This window comes from Dendropsophus ebraccatus, chromosome 4 (genome assembly GCF_027789765.1).
Source record: "Dendropsophus ebraccatus isolate aDenEbr1 chromosome 4, aDenEbr1.pat, whole genome shotgun sequence".
Lineage (NCBI taxonomy): Eukaryota > Metazoa > Chordata > Amphibia > Anura > Hylidae > Dendropsophus > Dendropsophus ebraccatus.
Window position 1 is genome coordinate 99,154,445 of NC_091457.1, and position 17,759 is coordinate 99,172,203.

Below are 17,759 nucleotides of genomic sequence, written 5' to 3' on the forward strand. Positions count from 1 at the left end.
CTCCCTCTTATGCCCTGCTAAATGTAAGGTTCTGGGGGTGTCAAAGGCCGTACAACAGTTTGCCTCATTTCTGTTCCTAGCTGCAACAATAGCAATTGCCACCTCCTGAAAAAAAAGGGTTGTCCCCCTGGAGTTGGTGACAGTTAAACTCAACTGGATTATGGTCAACGATCGTCTGCACGCTCTTCTCCACGACAGGGAAGAAAAATTTCAAAGGGTCTGGCAGCCATGGATTTCTTACCTATCCTCCTCTACGTAGGGTTGTCAGCCTTGGACGCCCCTGCTGCTGTACGGGCTTGGGCGGTGCGAGGGTCTTATACTACTCCCCTTCCCCCCTTTCCCTATTCCCATTTCTTTTCCTCTTTGTTTGTTCTTTCTAGCTTTTCTCCCTTCCTCTCTTCTGTTTCTTTCCTATTGCTACCTCGGCCACGGTCCCACTAGGCGTTGGAATCTGGGGCCCCTGATTAGTTGAATTAGGCAGACGACGTTCAGGTCTGCCCTTTAGTTCTGCCAATGGGCTATGGTTAGTAAAGAAGTGATGTATGTTACGCCGTTTATTGATACAATGATAGACACAAACTCATGCTGTTGGACGTTCTTTATTTGATGTTTGGTCATACATTGCCGACTATGGGCTAATATGTATATTCTATGTTCTTATATTTGCAATTGTTTGCAGAAAAAAACTAAAACTTAATAACACTTTTTGGAAACCAAAAACATTGCAATTAATTTCTCAGAATGGAATGTGTTTGATTTTTGTCTTGGACAGATTAATTTTTCTACTGCTCTGGATAGTTCCTGTCACGGACAGAGGTGGCAGCAGAGAGCTTTGTGTCAGAACTAGAAAAGTGGAGACTTTAAAAAAAAAAAAAAAAAAAGTAAATTACAAATCTTTGGCACTTTCTGATACTAGTTGATTTGAAAGAAAAAAATTTCGCTGGAGTACCCCTTTAACACTCCCAAATTCTATGAAAAAATGTTTAATATATAATAAACAGTGCACTTCTTTATGTCTAAGTGAATTCAGACTGGAACTGATAGTAACTTCTATTTTCACAAATTATTCTAGTGATACATTTAAGGAATATAAAGAGAATGCATCGGCCTGTTATAATTTTTTCCAGTGAAATAAAATACTTTATTTGACATGTATGATGACTTCTTGCAATGATAGGACAGATGGTAGAAAAATAATTAAAGACTTAAAGTGTCACTGTCATTTGGGAAAACTTTTGACATGTCATCGAGACGTCAAAAGTTTTGTTAGGTCCGGGTCTTAGTGTACCATGCTGCAGCGTGTCCTCTCCTCGCTCATTCTCCCGGTACAGGACGGTTCTGAACACTTAGATCTGGACCGATCAAAACTTTTGACATTTCTCTATGACATATAAAAACAGGAATGTGAAACAGCAACCTGCAAGTGCCAGGACTTATCACACATACTACCTCTTTTGTACACACAATAACAACCTGTTCTAAAGATTTTTTAAAAATGAGGTCCTTAGAAAGATGGTCCTACTCTAGCAATTGCACTATTGGGCTCACATTAAAGGGGTTATCCAGTGCCACAAAAACATGGCCAATTTCTTCCACAGACAGCATCACTCTTGTCTTCAGTGTTGGTGAGGCTCTGTAACTCAGTTCCAATGAAGTGAATGGAGCTTAATTGCAAACCACACCAACTGGAGACAAGAATGGTGCTGTCTCTGGAAAAAAAAGTGGCCATGTTTTTGTAGTGCTGGATAACCCCTTTAAGCCTACAAACTGGACATAAAGGATCCAACTAACCTCTGTTTAAAACACCCACAGGAGATTGGTGGAGTGCAAGTCAAGAGGAGATAGCCACTCCCCCACACGTAACATAAACCAAAAAATTGGCCAACACTTCAGTTGACACTATGCAGTTTGCACACAGCCATGGCTAAACTACAGACAAAAACAGGAAGGTGCAACAGCAACCTCCAAATGCCAGGACTTACCACACATACTCCCCCCGGCATACACATGATAAAAACCAGTTCTAAAAATTTTAAAACATGAGGTTCTCAGCAAACCATTTGATCAAACAGAATGTGCCATCTCACCACGCCAAGGTGCCCTCAGAGATATGGTCCTTGATAGGGTTAACGATTCTAATATTGTGCATATTAGTCATCCTTATATACAAGGACCCAACAAGTGTTTTTACATCATGAACTTTTTCTCAGAGACACCTTATTAGTTCATGGCTGACTGTCTGGTACACAGAGCATGTTATGAGAACATGTCTTTACACCAGGGCTGTGGAGTCGGAGTCGTGGAGTCGGTGTCGGACCTAGTTTTGGCTGAAGTCGGAGTTGGAGTCGGAAAAAAATGTACCGACTCCAGCTTTAAAAAAATCTTTAAAAAATGTAGAATTGAATTTTGATATGAATTTTACAAGTGTTGCTCATGAATATATATTATGAGCAACATTCTAATAGGACACTGGCCCTATTACATAAGGGGGGTCAGGGAATATATCAGTAATAGGACACTGGCCCTATTACATAAGGGGGGTCATGGAAAAGTTGTCAGCCACTATTTGGCAGTTTGTTCCTGAGCTGGAAGAGTCCATTGTGTGGGGGGAGATCTGTGCTGTTCTCTTCCTGGATGCTGGATGACTGTATATGAGCAGCAGTGTAATATGAAGATATCCTGTGTAATATAGAGGAGGAAAAGAAGACATAAGTAGTGTAGCTGTAACCTCTGTCCTCAGTGTAGTGTTTTCTTTCTGGGAGAAGATTGTGTGTTTTTTTCAGTGTTTAATGGCTGCAGCTGTGTGTGTGCGCGTGCTATGGCTGCAGTAAGCTGTGTGTGTGCTATAACTACAGCAGGCTGTGTGTGTGTGCTATGGCTGCAGCAGGCTCTGTGTGTGTGCTATGACTACAGCAGGCTGTGTGTGTGTGTGTGTGTGTGTGCGCGCGCTATGGCTGCAACAAGCTGTGTGTATGTGTGCTATGGCTTCAGCAGGCTCTGTGTGTGCTATGACTGCAGCAGGCTGTGTGTGTGTGTGTGTGCTATGGCTGCAGCAGGCTGTGTGTATGTGTGCTATGGCTGCAGCAAGCTGTGTGTGTGCACACTATGGCTGCAGCAGGCTGTGAGTGTGTGCTATGGCTACAGCAGGCTGTGTGTGTATTTGCTATGGCTGCAGCAGGCTGTGTGTATGTGTGCTATAGTTGCAGCAGGCTGTGTGTGTGTGTGCGTGCTATTGCTTGCCCCCACAGTGACCTTCTATATCACTATGTGACCTCTATATAACTATGTTTGACCCCTCTCTATATCACTATGTGTGACCCCTCTCTATATCACTATGTCTAACCTCTATATTACAGGGATCTGGCATTGTTAGCAGTGTTTCTTTAAGTCTGGTGAATATTTAGTTAGAAACATAGAAGACTGTCAGCAAGAAAAGATCACCTGCTCCATCTAGTCTAGTTCTGAGTTGTTCAGGACATGGAGGCTGGAGACACTGCACACACAGGAGAAGCTGCTTTATATGTTTCCTTATTCCCTCAGAAGTTGCCCCAGGATCATGTAGGACATTAGGGAGAAGCTGCTGAGCCAGTGTGATAAATAACTCCCCTGGTATAAGACTGGCCATTTATAAAGGAGCAAGAGTCGGAGTCGGTCCTGCTAAAATTCAGGAATCGGAGTCGGAGTTGGAGTCGGTCCTGATAAAATTCAGGAGTCGGAGTTGGAGTCAGAGCTGCGGCTTACCGACTCCACAGCCCTGCTTTACACAGAATGTATTTTTCTAACCTTTTGACCTAAATATGGTAAACAAACACGTTGTACCAGCCTGACAGCGCAGGACAGGAAACTGCTGACCATCTATGGATTAACCTAATACAGTGTGACATGTATGTGTCTTGTGACTTGAAACCCTTCCTTTATTGAATGTTTATATATTTCATGTTAACACACGGCGCATTAGTAGTACCGCTCCATATTCTGTCTATAAAAGTTAACACAAATCAATAAAGAGGGCGCTTCCCAAACTTACGTTACTGATACGTACATGAGTTGTCTGTGCAGTGTCCCAGAACAGGCCCTCTTATCCTCACACTTTTATTATGACCATTCCTGTTCTGGAAAGCTATGGTTCACTGCAAGCTGTGTGTATTGTGTCACCCCTCTCAGTGTTCAGGTCTGCTATTCCATTCATTTCTTGTATGCATATTCAGGTATCAGTGCCTAAGGGTATTATGTCGCCCCCCCCCCCCCCCCCCCCCCAGTGTTCAAGTATGGTACTTCTCATGTATATTTCACTGTATATGCTTAATTATGCAATGGCTGGATGTCACGTGACTGCCCCTGCTTCCATGGTAACTCCAATGGCCATCGAGCTTTGGCTGAGGATACCATGTGACTTCTTCTCTGCCTCAGTCTTGTCCTCCACCATCAGGGGGACAGGTTCTGTGTGTGTTCTCTCTCCCCTGTCAGGAGAGAGATACGTGTGCTCTGCTGCTCCAGCTCCACAAGAAGTATTTCTGGCTGTGTGCTATTCTCAAGTTCTCAAGATTGTCATCTATTCTCCAGATCTGGGTACCTTTCTTCAGTCATTCCTCTCATCATCTTCTCTAATCATCAACAGCAAGTATTCATCTCAGTCTCATTCCACCCAGCATCTTATCCTCAGTATCACTACTACTCCCATCATTCAGCACGCTATCAGTACAGCCTATTGCAGCATCACCCATTACTCTGCCTTATCCAAGTCTGCCTTATTCCCGGTTGCATCCGGAGAGACTGTTGCTATTAGTTACCAGCGTTACAATAAATATACAACTACCGTTGTTTCTGAACCTTGGCATTGGTGTGATAATTGGTGCCCTGACTAAGGACAACGAAGAATTGCATGCCCATCCTCATGGTCAGGAGCCCGGTTCTCAGCTGTGTTGCCCTCGTGCCAAAACCGTGATTATCCTCTGCTCAGCAGCTGCCCCGGTTCCTGCCAGTAACTACACCTATCAGCGGAGTGGCCCCTAGGGGCCCGGGCATCGCATTTGTGTCTGTGATTTTAAGTTGTAAGCAGAACTGCAGCTGCTAACTCTAATCTGAAACAATTCTATACCTGGGTTGTGACTTGTCTCCATAGAGTCAGGTCAACATCAAAATTTAACCTTAACAGTCCTACTCTACCAATTGCCTCTCTTGGGATCACATCAAGGCTGGGTTCACACTACGTATATTTCAGTCAGTATTGTGGTCCTCATATTGCAACCAAAACCAGGAGTGGATTAAAAACACAGAAAGGCTATGTTCACACAATGGTGAAATTGAGTGGATGGCCGCCATTTAATGGCAAATATTTGCTGTTATTATAAAACAACGGCTGTTGTATTGAAATAATGGCAGTTATTTACCGTTATAAAGCGGCCATCCACTCAATTTCAACATTGTGTGAACAGATCCTTTCTGTGTTTTTAATCCATTCCTGTTTTGGTTGCAATATGAGGACCACAATACTGACTAAAATATATGTAGTGTGAACCCAGCCTAAGCCTACAAACTTGACATAAAAGATCCAACTAATTTCTGTTTAAAACACCCACAGGAGATGGGTGAAGTGCAAGCCAACAGGAGGTAGCCACCCCACACACTGTTTTAAACAGAGATTAGTGTACACTGGAGGGAGTATGTGCGGTAAGTCCTGGCACTTGCAGGTTGCTGTTGCACTTTCCTGTTTTTGTCTGTATTTTAGTCAGGGCAGCGTGCAAACTGCATAGTGAGGTCTTGGAGTGCTGGCCAATTTTTGTGTTTTATGTCTCTATGACGAGTCGAAAGTTTTCTCAAACGACTGTGACAATTTAATTGTCCTGCCTATAAGCACTTGGCCTAATCTAGGTTCCTTGTGTTCTGTCCTCCAGGTGGTAGGAAAGAGAGCAGGGAACAAGCCTATGTGTGTTTCTTCCTTTTCACATTGTCCCTTCCACCCACTACTTAAATAGTGCTACTACACAGTGCCATAGCCTGGTTTAACTACCATGATAAAATAATAAACAGCCCGGGTCCCTCCTGGTTCCCTGCTCAATGATGGCTCACTCACTGGCAAGGCAGGACAGCACAGTGATTGGCAGAGTGGGCCGTCACTCAGCAGGGTACCCAGAGACTCAAGTAGAAGTACATCGGGGGAGAGCAGACAGGTAAGGATGGGCTGTTTATTATATTTAACTTCACAGCATAAAGAAGGCTATGGCTCTGTATTCTTGCAGCAGAATCAAAATCCTCTGTGAGAACGGTGTGCTGTAGACTTTAATAGTACTCTGTATAGCAGAGGATTTTACTGTGAAACTCGCAGCATGAAATCCTCTGCAAACTCGGTATGTGTGAATCCACCCAGAATTAAAAAAACAAAAACACACACACACACACACACACACACACAAACAGCATCTTATGTTAACTGACACCATTCCTCTAATAGTCTCAGTAGTTCACCTGACTATTTAGTTGGTCTGATTAGGAGAATGTGAAAGAAGTAAAAATCCTTTAAACGCCACATGAGCACTTCTTGTGGACAGCAGTACCAAGAAAGCAGTGACAAGTTATGGTAACTGCTGTCTGCCATTATGATCAATAACAAGGCCAATGATAACACAGAAGTCTATAGGTGTGAAAATGAAAGTGAAAGGAGATATATATTGACTCCTCCTGAGTATACCCAGAGTATGACAGCTCAAATAGCAGCATGAGGGAGGAAATAGGAGGGAGGAGGACACAGTTCCTGGATAGAAGGGGCATGTGCTGCTGCTAAACTTCCACAGGAAGTCGGAGAGGACTGGAAAATAAGGGAATAAGGGAAGCGATATCTCTTCTGCCATAAAGTAACTACCTGTGATAAGGTGAGCTCCCCATACATCATACATGACTACACACATCTAAAGAAAAGGTAAATGTCCCTGGGGGGTTTTCCGCACTGGAGATATGTGACACGTATGCAAGTTAATTCTCTCAAGAAAAAAAACCTCTCTAGCTAAGACAAGACAAGAGTCTCCTCCAGAAGGAAAAGTCACGCATGTGTATACAACTCAGCGTATTTGCTACTTATTAGGGCTCGTTCACACAGAACAAAAGCAGCTGAATTTCTGCGCTGAATCAGCGCTGAAATTTCAGCCGTTAAAATAGGTGCAGAGCTAATTCTGTGTTGAATGGAAATTCTGCTCTGCAGTTCACACTGTGGAATTTCCGCACTGAACTAATCTGCTTTCCGCCAGAAGAATGAACATGTTCATTCTATCGCTAGCGGAAGCCTGTACAAATCAATGGGGCTCTGATTTTCTGTTTCAGCGTGGAATACGCGCGTAATACAAGCGGAAATTACGCACTTAATCAGCGCGGAAATGGGGGGAAAAAGAGTGGGGAATCCCAAGACAACCCAAAGGAGGTGATACCAGGGGCCAAATCCCCAAAAAGACAAAAGCATATGCACAAAAAGGTAGCACATCATAACAATACTTTATTTAGACAATAACAAAATTAAAAAAATACCATCAACTATGCAGGGGTAAAGCAATAAGGGAGACAAATCCCAAACACTACCCTACATTGAAAACACTTAAAATGTCAACATGAGGCCTGCCGGTGTACCAGCAAGGTCTAACAACCACTCTGACCCCGGACCATAGGACTATTTGCACTTTATTCTTTATTTGGTCACATTTATACATCTATATATTTATTGTTTTTGTATATATGCTATGTTATACTTTAGCGATATACAGGGTTACACAGGTTATGCCTGATGGGTGTCAGCGGCTATTATACTGCAGCTCCCATATGGATAGCATTTAAAATGCAAGTTATCTTTATATATACCAACTGATATTATTACTTCTAACTAATATATGTATTTATGTATTTTTAGGTCCTTTCTTTTATGATATCTCTTCTTTGATTTGTGTTGGGGATAACCCACTAGAGCTCAATATTATGTATATGCATGCCTTATGTATACATATGCATTATGTATATGCATGCCGCACTTAAGTGCGATTTCGCTGCACTATTGAAGTCCTCCGTATGCCTACTCTATCCTTGCATCTACTGCGCACGCGCAGCTTTTCTAAGTTAGTGCCCATCATTGTTAGGTGCTTGTTTTACTGCGCATGCGCAGTTTTCTCATCACCATCGTGAGATGTCTATACTCACTGCGCGTGCGCAGCCTCTCCAAGATGGCGCCCGCCATTGTCATCATGCTTCAGTTATCTGTACATGTCATTGGTTGCCCATTCTCCCATCGCGCATGTGCGATCGCTCTGTATTCAATTGCGGTCGCCATGTTTTTGTAGTTTTTAAGTTTGGCCTCTTGTATTTATTTTGGTTCCTACGGCGCATGCGCAGCCTCCCCAAGATGGCGCCCGTCATTATAGGACGCCGGATTCTCCTGCACATGATCTCATCAAGGTTGGGAATTGTTTTCACATGTTCCACATGTATATATAATATGTCCCTATGTCTCATTACCCACATCCCTGAGGAAGCCGCTGGGCTGCGGAACGCGTGTGGTGATTCTTGCCTATCTGACCCGCTCCTAAATTTTTTTGGACTGTACATGGTGATCGTTTCATTTCTCTACTCTTTGTTCATGTTAATTATTTCTCTTGATATTATATGTCATAGGGATACTGCTTAGGCAGCTTTGTTAGAACTCATATGGTCCGGGGTCAGAGTGGTTGTTAGACCTTGCTGGTACACCGGCAGGCCTCATGTTGACATTTTAAGTGTTTTTAATGTAGGGTAGTGTTTGGGATTTGTCTCCCTTATTGCTTTACCCCTGCATAGTTGATGGTATTTTTTGTAATTTTGTTATTGTCTAAATAAAGTATTGTTATGATGTGCTACCTTTTTGTGCATATGCTTTTGTCTTTTTGGGGAGTTGTCTGTTACTTATATGCATTGGTTTAGCACTCCTTACTTTTAGCGGTGCCCACTAGTCCTATATATACTACCAGGGGCCAAATGACAATGACAATGTCAGCATGCACACAGCATATGACCACAGCAAAAGTTTCCCCAAAAAACATACATACATACCTCTGAAATTAGTGCATCTCCAACAATTGCAAAGCAGTGATGTTTTGCCATTTCTGGTCAGCCTCTCTCTGCTCTGCTCAGCTCCTTCTCCTCTGCCAGCTCTGAGGTGATCTGTTCTAGAAAATTCAGGTACCATATAGTCTAGTCTCCAAAGTCTGCAAAATTGTTGTTGGCATCTCCCTCTATTATTACTCACTGAATACTCGCTGAATTTCAGCACTGAATGCATGCGGAATCAGCGCGGATTCCTCGAGTATTCCGCGCTGAAATACGCAGGGATTCCGCTTACATTCTGCTCGGAATTCAGTGTCAGTTGATTTCAGGCAGAAATATTTCCTCGCGTAATCCGCCCCTTTTGCTCTGTGTGAACGTAGCCTTAGGGTGGGGTACAAGTCGGCTAGAGAGATGCCTAGTGGAACCTGAGGATTGCATGGAAACTTATTTTCACTAAATGCTCAATAAGGAAAAAAGTACAAATTAGCTCTTCTCTAAAAGTAAGACCAGAATACTATCCTGTAAAAGCCAGACCAGAGGAAAAAAAAGAATGGCAACTTTTCTCTAGCTAATTAGCATCCTGCCCTGTACTAATAAATGGCAGGGACCCTGAAGCAGCTGTCTATAGACTGTGGAGAAAAAAGCAATCATATACCCTATATTAGGAAAAAGAAATACATATAGGGCAGCGTCCAAATGCTCACAATGAGAGAACTCACCCGGTGATTGTGAGTGTAAGGGCCCTATTCCACAGTAACGATAATCGGCCGGATCGGCCCCATTTGGCCCAATTCGGCCGATTATCGTTCGGTGAAATAGAGAGAACAATCTGTCGATGATCGTGTCATCAGCTGATCGTTCATTTAGGGCCAGACCTAAAATTATTGTTCCCCCACCGCGCATCTCTACGGTTGAATAGCGGTGCGCTGCGGGCGACTGACGATTTGAGAAGAAGCAGCATCATACATTACCTGTCCAGGCTTCTTCTCCGCGCTGTCTTCCTCCCCGGGTCCCGCACGCTCTATCTTCAGAATGGCCGGTCAGCTGACAGAGCGCTCAGCCAATCACAGGCCAGGACCGCCGCTGCCTATGATTGGCTGAGTGTGGCCTGTCAGCTGACCGGCCATTCTGAAGATAGAGCGATGTATGATGCCGCAAGGGCTGCAAGGACATCGGTAACGATGTCCCTGCAGCCCTCGCTCAACGATCATCGGGCCGTGGAATACGCCCAGCAAAAGAGCGGCGATCTAGCACTTCGCCGCTCGTTTACATAGTTGATTGGGCCCTCCTTGGCCCGTGGAATAGGACCCTAGGTAAACACCTACACCACCCTAAGCCACATAAGCCTCACAATAAGGTATTGAGATCCCTTGTCTTTACAGACATCCCTTAGCGGAGGGAGCGGAGTACAAAACTCAGATGCAGGAATCCAACACCAGTGAAATGGAAAATATTACTGTATATATCAACTATCCAGTACTAAAAGGATCAACAAATCACATGAACAGGTGTAGAATTAACTTTTAACTGGGGGATAGACAACCTGTATCTTATAGCCCTCCTGGCAGGTGCATCTCAAAATCCCATCTAGCATCAAGGCAGAGTCGTCACTCAAGTGGATAAAGTTGAATGGCAACATGTTTTGGTGGTATTGCGACCACCTTAAGCTTACATGATTAAGGTTCTGATAGCCAGATCAGGCGTTCAATCGTCCCACTAGCCGTTAAGGACCCCTGCACACTAGTAAAAGTGGCTGAATTTACAAGCGGAGTCCACGCATCTGATTCCGCTTGTCATTTTGCCTGTCCTATTGCTTCAATGAGATTTATTGTGCGCCTCTGCTCTCCTCTCAAAGAATCAATATGTTCATTCATTGAGCTGAGAGCAAATGTGCAAGATAAATCCCATTGCAGCAATAGGGCAGGCAGAATGACAAGCGGAATCCACCATGCAGAGTCCGCTTGTAAATTCCACCACTTTTACCAGTGTGCAAGGGCCCTAAGGCCTGCCCACCAGAAGTCCACACGTTTGTGTTCCTTCATGGAGGGCAACGGGACCTAACGCTTACTGAAGAATAAACATCTTTGACGGACTGTATGATGGCTCCTTTGGCCAGAGATGCTGCACTTCAGTGGCATTCGAAGGGATTGGCAAAAACATGGTCTCATTAAACTTTATCCACTTGAGTAATGACTGAACGGGATTTTGAGATATACCTACCTGGAGGAGATTAGATATAGGTTGTCTATCCCCTAGTAAGAAGTAAGTTCATTCTACACCTATTCATGTGCTTTGATGATCCTTGCAGCGCTGGATAGTTTCCTTTATTGAATATACCATATATTAACATTTTTATACATATTTTTTAATACACTATTCACTTCTGTGAAGTGACCTTTTAACAAAGTGCAAACGTGAAAGCCATAAACATGATTTTTGGTCTTTCAGTGTTAGAGACAGGGCTGTATTTACTATTAGGCACTCGTGGTCCTCTTCCTAGGGCAGCAGTGTTGATGGGGCAGCAAAGTGAGTTATGGGAAAAAACAATACTTTAGATGTAGCTCCTGCTGCCATCTAAGCAAATGCATAAGAAACACCCTTACCACCAACAGCGTTCCCACAGAATTATCAATATGCAGTGTAGTAAATTGGAGATCACTTTACTCACTGTTGAAGTTAGGTTGTGGCCACCTAAAGGGCATACAGATGTAGGCAGTGTGAAACAAATCATGCTGACACTACAAATCATGTACTGTGCCAGCGTGACCTCTCTCAGTTCAGGCACAGTACACAGTTCTATACACATTGCGTGGTGCATGGTTCCCTGGACAAGAAGCTTTCTTAGTTTACTGTCCCCATTGTAGTTTCAATAACACTCTACATTAATAGCTGACAATTGCAGATGCTCCTACTCCTTGTAATATGCATTATGCAAATAGCATAAGACATTTTACTTCATATGGTAACATGGCAATGATTATGTTGGCGCTGGCTACACCAGTATACAGATGAGACGGCTGTGACATGGAAGCCACAAGTACTAACTCGGCCAGTGAAGGTAAAGGCAAGAGAGTCCTTGAGGTCCAGTTACCTTTTTTTGCAGACATTTTTTCTCTTTAGAATAGGAATACTGTAGGTGCTTGAGCAGAACTTTCTTCTCAGTGTGAACTGTAGGCAGTCTTGGGCTAACTTCCTCACACAATGTTGTGATTAACCATGATTAACCGTGATTCAGATCTGACCTGTGGCAAAGGCAGCAACTGGAACAGGTTGTAGAGTAACTTGCTAGCAGCAGGGTGACTGGTACTGGATCATGTTCAGGGGCCCCAAGAGGCAAAATCTTCTCTACAGCGTGGACTTGATTTTCTTGTAGGTACTAAACACTTGAATACACTGGATTCAGAGGTCTGAAGTAAAAAAAACAAACACCTCCTGGCCCTGTTGTGGCGTCAGAGATCTGAGGCCTATGCTGTGGCTTGACCTGCTCTCACACAGGAACAATAGTTACTTGCTTTAAAAGGTTTGAAGGAAACTGGAAACTAGCCTGGTGTGAGACCTAGTGCTAAAACAGTAGGGGGGATGGGCTTAACATGCAGCATTTTGTAGTGATTGGTTCGCTCAGATCTCAGTTCACTGGGAAACTGTCTGAGAAAGCATTATGTTACCAAATCGTCACTTTTTTACATATGACCAATATAAAACATTTGTACTGCCAATATACCTTAGTGTATGCTTTTTAGCAGTGTGACACGTAGGGCAGCAGTACATACAGCAAACATACTATACCGAAACAGACAGTAAACTATGTATTCTTCAGCTACACCTAACTTTAGGCTAGGGTGCAGGTACTGGGACACTGCACGTGTCAGCCTAATTATTTTAGTCTGTACCATGTATATTCTCACCAATACCTCTACTTGATAAGACCTTCTGGTTCTTAGACAACCAATAAACTAAAGGCAGACTGTGAGAAAGAATAAAGCAATGTCAATGCCAAATACCCCTTCCAGACGATGGTGCAATAATGCAAGGCAGTAACAGCTTATATTGTCTTTTTCTGTTTCACAACTTATGTTCTGTTTCTTCTGTGTGTAGTAAACTGAAGAATAATGGAGGTGGTGAAGAGCATTTTCACAGTTGCTAAAGCGATCTATGATAAATGTGAGCAGGCTCAGTCTAATAAGAAGCGTTGCTATCGTCTGAAGAAGAGAATTGAGCTACTTCTAGTTCCAACTGAGAAACTAAAAAATGACCTGGAAAAATCTAAAGAACTGGAATCAACTTTGTCTGTTCTTTTATCAAACCTTGAGAATGCAGAACGCTGGGTGATGAAGTACTCCAAACACGGTTGGTGGAGGAACTTCCTGCAGGCTGGAGGCATACAGGACAAGTTTAGTCATATCAATGAGCAGCTAGGCAACACAGCCCAGAATCTTCAGTTTCTAATCCAGGTGGAACACAGAGAAGATTTTCTTAAATACTTTAATGATGAAACCCTGAGGAAGCAGAATCTAAAAGATATTGAAGAGGATCTGAACAAGCTGATGTCTCTTATAGAGAGTAAGCTCTAAAATATTTACATCTAATACATTTCACAACACAGGGTTTGGTCTGAGGGCACTGGGCAGGCTACACAGGCTTCACATTGATTTCAGATGCCAATAGAAACTGGCTACTAGGCAGTCAAAATGGCACCATTTTTTTTCAGTGTCTTAGGCTTCTTTACATTGTATACTCTAAGGCCTTATTCCCACATTCCGTGCACAGTCCATATATACTAGTCTAATGTGTGACATCTCTCTGTATGTTGGCACACAGTGGCCTAAAGTCATTTAACCCTTTGAAAACACCACTCAGGCTGCTTACTTTGTGTCAGGCTACACATCCCTTTTCCTTTGTTGTCAGTGTGGGATCAGTGGACCAAAGTATTTTGTTTATATCTTACTCTTGCGTTTCTACTTTAATACCCATTTTTTATTAAAAGAATAGTTTCTTATTTAAGGGGCTACTTCTGTGTTGGGAAAGTTTTCATATACTTCTGCAGCTATACAGGAAATATAAAGGATGTTATGCTTACCTCTCTGTACTCCCCTGGTGTACTCTTGCCATGTTTTTGGGCCTCCTGCTGACCGCAGCCGCTATCACTGCTGCAGAGAAGCTCATGGAGAGATAAGCTTAACATCTTTATTATTTTTTTATATACCTGCAGCACTATATTAAAAATTTCCCAATGCCAGAGCATACCCTTTAAAAGGGATGTCTATGCAAGAGAATTTTGTGATATATGCCTGGGGAGGGGGTGCTTAAAAATAATAAAGTACATTCACCTCCCTATGCCTCCCTTGGGGCTGTGACATTGCAGAGTCATGTTCTGCCTCAGTCACTGATTGGCCGAGCACTGGTGCAGGAGAATACTCAGCTCCCTACTTTGCCACTCAGCACTTTCTGTGTCATGTAGGCATTGGGATTAGCAATACACAGCATCCTGACCTGACAAAGCAGCACAGGAGACAGGACAGGTGAGGAATAGCAGGGGACAGGTTATTTAGGGTTGTGTGGTCCTTATCCTGTGGCTCTCCCAAGTGTTGCAAAGTTACAACTCTCATTATGCATTATGCATATAGAAGTGTGCTATGTACCCCTATACATTTGGCTGCTTTATACCTTATTATTAACATGCTGTATGTTAACATATATTTAATGCTCTTCTGTATTGCCCTACTTAGAGAAAACCGTGCTCAAGTTCCTCACTGGTTACAAAGGCTTGAAAACAACACTATCTGCATTATATGCATCTGAAAATTATGGGCAGGCCATGCATGTAGCTGTAAATAAAACATTGCCACACAGGGCCCATGAGTCTTTAGCTACAACCTCAACATAATATAGGATAGATATCCAGTGAGATCTTTATGTCTGAATGCTGAACATTTATTTTATACAGGAGAAATGAAACCTCTAAGTGACAAGGTCGATTCAATGGATGAAAAGATTCGACAGTGTAAGTATTACTACTTTCTATAGATGCTGTTATTGGAGTGGGTGCAGAGTTTACTATGAGTAGGAATCCCACACAAGCATGCATATGGTGGAAAATTATGAATATCAGTGTTTTACATGCCCATCTTAAAGTGTGTCTGTCGTTATATATACTTTCAAAACCTATATCAACAGTAGATGTGATATAAAGCAATTTAGAAATTTACATTCATTATTTTTGAGAAAATGGCACTTCCAGTTTTTGATTTTTTTTCAGAAAACAGAAAAGTTCTGTGTATCCAGGGCCAGCCTCAGGGTAGATGGCGCCCTGTGCGGAATTTGCCAGAGAAACATTTTAGGCTACTTGCTCCAGCACATACAGTAGTTAGATCCCCTGTGCCCCTATATAGTAGTCTGACCCATCTGTGAAGCCCTTATATAGTCGGTGGCCCCCTTCTGTGCCATCCCCTATAGTAATGCCCCCCCAGCCACTATAGTTAGTGGCCCCCTCTGTGCAATCCCCTATCGTAATGGCCACCTGTGCTCCCCTTATATTAATGCCCCCCTCCCCATGGTAATGCCCCCCTGTGCTGTCCCCATAGTAATTCCCCCCTGTGCTCCTCCCCATAGTAATGCCCCCTCCCCTGTGCTCTTCCCATAGTAATGCCTCCTGTGCTGTCCCCATAGTAATCCCCCATGTGCTCTCCTAATAGTAATGCCTCCTCCCCATAGTAATCCCCCGTGCTCTCCCATAGTAATCACCCCTGTGCTCCTCCATAGTAATCCCCTCCTGTGCTCCCCCATAGTAATCCCCCCTGAGCTGCTCCATAGTAATAATCCCCCCTGTGCTCCCCCATAGTAATCCCCTTGTGCTTCTCCATAATAACCCCCCTGTGCTCCCCATAGTAGTAATCCCCCTGTGTTCCCCATAGTAATCCACCCTGTGCTCCTCCATAGTAATCCCCCCCTGTGCTCCCCATAGTAATATCCCCCCTGTGCTCCCCCATAGTAATCCCCCCTGTGCTCCCCATTGTAACCCCCCCCCCCCGTGCTCTCCATAGTAATATCCTCTCATAGTAATAACCCCCCTGTGTTCCTCATAGTAATATCCCCCCTGTGCTCCCCCATAGTATATAGCTCCCCTGTGCTCCCCATAGTAATATCCCCCCTGTGCTCCCCATAGTAATATCCCCCCTGTGCTCCCCATAGTAATATTCCCCCTGTGCTCCCCATAGTAATATGCCCCCATGTGCTCCCCATAGTAATATCCCCCCCTGTTCTCTCCATTGTAATCCCCCTCACAGAACATCAGAAACAAACAAAAACAAACAAACAAATGAGCTCACCTAGGGAAGGCTCCACCACAGCAGCACCTCTGCCGACAGCCGACGCTCCTCTTCTCTCTTCTCCTCTCCTCCGATACAGACAGCATGTCGGAGATGCTGCCTGTACCTGAAGTCCACGTCTCAATGCGGCGCTCACCTGGGAATCCGGGACAGGTGTCCTGGATTCCTGGGATGTCCCAGGAGCTATCGGCGCCCACTGGGGGCTCTTACGAACCTCCAGTGGGTCTGTCCGATATTAAAAGGGTGAACCCAACGGCGCCACCTTTGATTGATGGGGTGATGCGCCCGGTTGCACAGGTCACACACCCCTAAGGCCGGCCCTGTGTGTATACCAGGCCGTTTGAGCACTCACAGAGAGAAGGCAGTCATGTGATTGATGGACACATTGAGCCATGACTCAATCTGCCTTCAGGAGACTGGACCTGGATTTCTGGTAAGTTCAGCTTTGTTTTACAGCATGATAACAACAAAAAAATAATGAATGAATATTGCAAACTTGCTTTATATCACATCCACTGTTGATTTAGATTTTGAAAGTTATAATGACAGGTACACTTAAAGAGTAACTGTCATGTTTTTTTTTTATTGCAGAAATCAGTAGTATAAGCGATTTAAAAAAAACTCTGTAATAGGTTTCATCAGCCAAAAAAGCCTCCTTCTGTACTCAAGAAGCAATCTCCCAGCCTCCCCCCCCCCCCCTGACTTCTTATCTGTGCATTATCAGGCAAACACGTCTTCATTACAGAGAAGCCAGTGAAGACGGGTTCTGCTCTCTCCATTGTAAGCCTATGAAGGGGGGAGGGGCTGAGGGAGATGAGGGAGCAGGAAGAGGTGACATCAAGGTCAGCTGTTTGTAGACTCTCTGGGCACCTAAAACGCTAAATTCAGGTGTCAGAAAGGTCAGTGCTTATCTATGTACTTACTGAGAGAAGATTGCAGGGTGTTGTGCTTTGCAGGACTGCTCCGTGCTCAGTCACTCCTAACAGCCCCTCCCCTCTCCATAGCCACATAATGGACACAGAGATCCTGCTTCATTTGATGTGAGGGGGGAGGCTGGGAGATTGCTTTTTCAGTACAGAAGGAAACTCTTTTAGTACATAAAACCTATTACAGAGCTTCTTAAAATCGCTTGTACTGTTGATATTTAATGTTTTCAGAAAAATGACCCTGAAATGACAGTTACGCTTTAAGGGCTATGTTCACACTATCTATGTTTTCCGACTGCAACAACGGCCGTGTTTTATACGATTCACTGAATAGTGTCCGCAGAAAACTCTTGTTAGTGCACACTATGGAGCAGGCGGCTCCGGACGCTTGCTCCATAGTGTGCAGGAGGGAGTTCTGACGCAGGCGCACACGGATGTGCCCGCATCAGAACTC

The 17,759-nt window shown here is 43.8% G+C and overlaps 1 protein-coding gene across 2 annotated transcripts in view; it reads left to right on the forward strand.

The window, feature by feature from the left end:
* The first annotated feature begins 6,764 nt into the window (after positions 1-6,764).
* LOC138788471 (mixed lineage kinase domain-like protein) overlaps positions 6,765-17,759 on the forward strand; it is a 32,475-nt gene continuing 21,480 nt past the window's right edge. For both annotated transcript variants that reach the window (XM_069966351.1, XM_069966352.1), the window contains exons 1-3: positions 6,765-6,869; positions 13,150-13,614; positions 14,999-15,055. In XM_069966351.1, the coding sequence (XP_069822452.1) occupies positions 13,164-13,614; positions 14,999-15,055 (508 nt within the window). In that variant the 5' untranslated portion in view covers positions 6,765-6,869; positions 13,150-13,163. The remainder of the gene's footprint in view (positions 6,870-13,149; positions 13,615-14,998; positions 15,056-17,759) is intronic.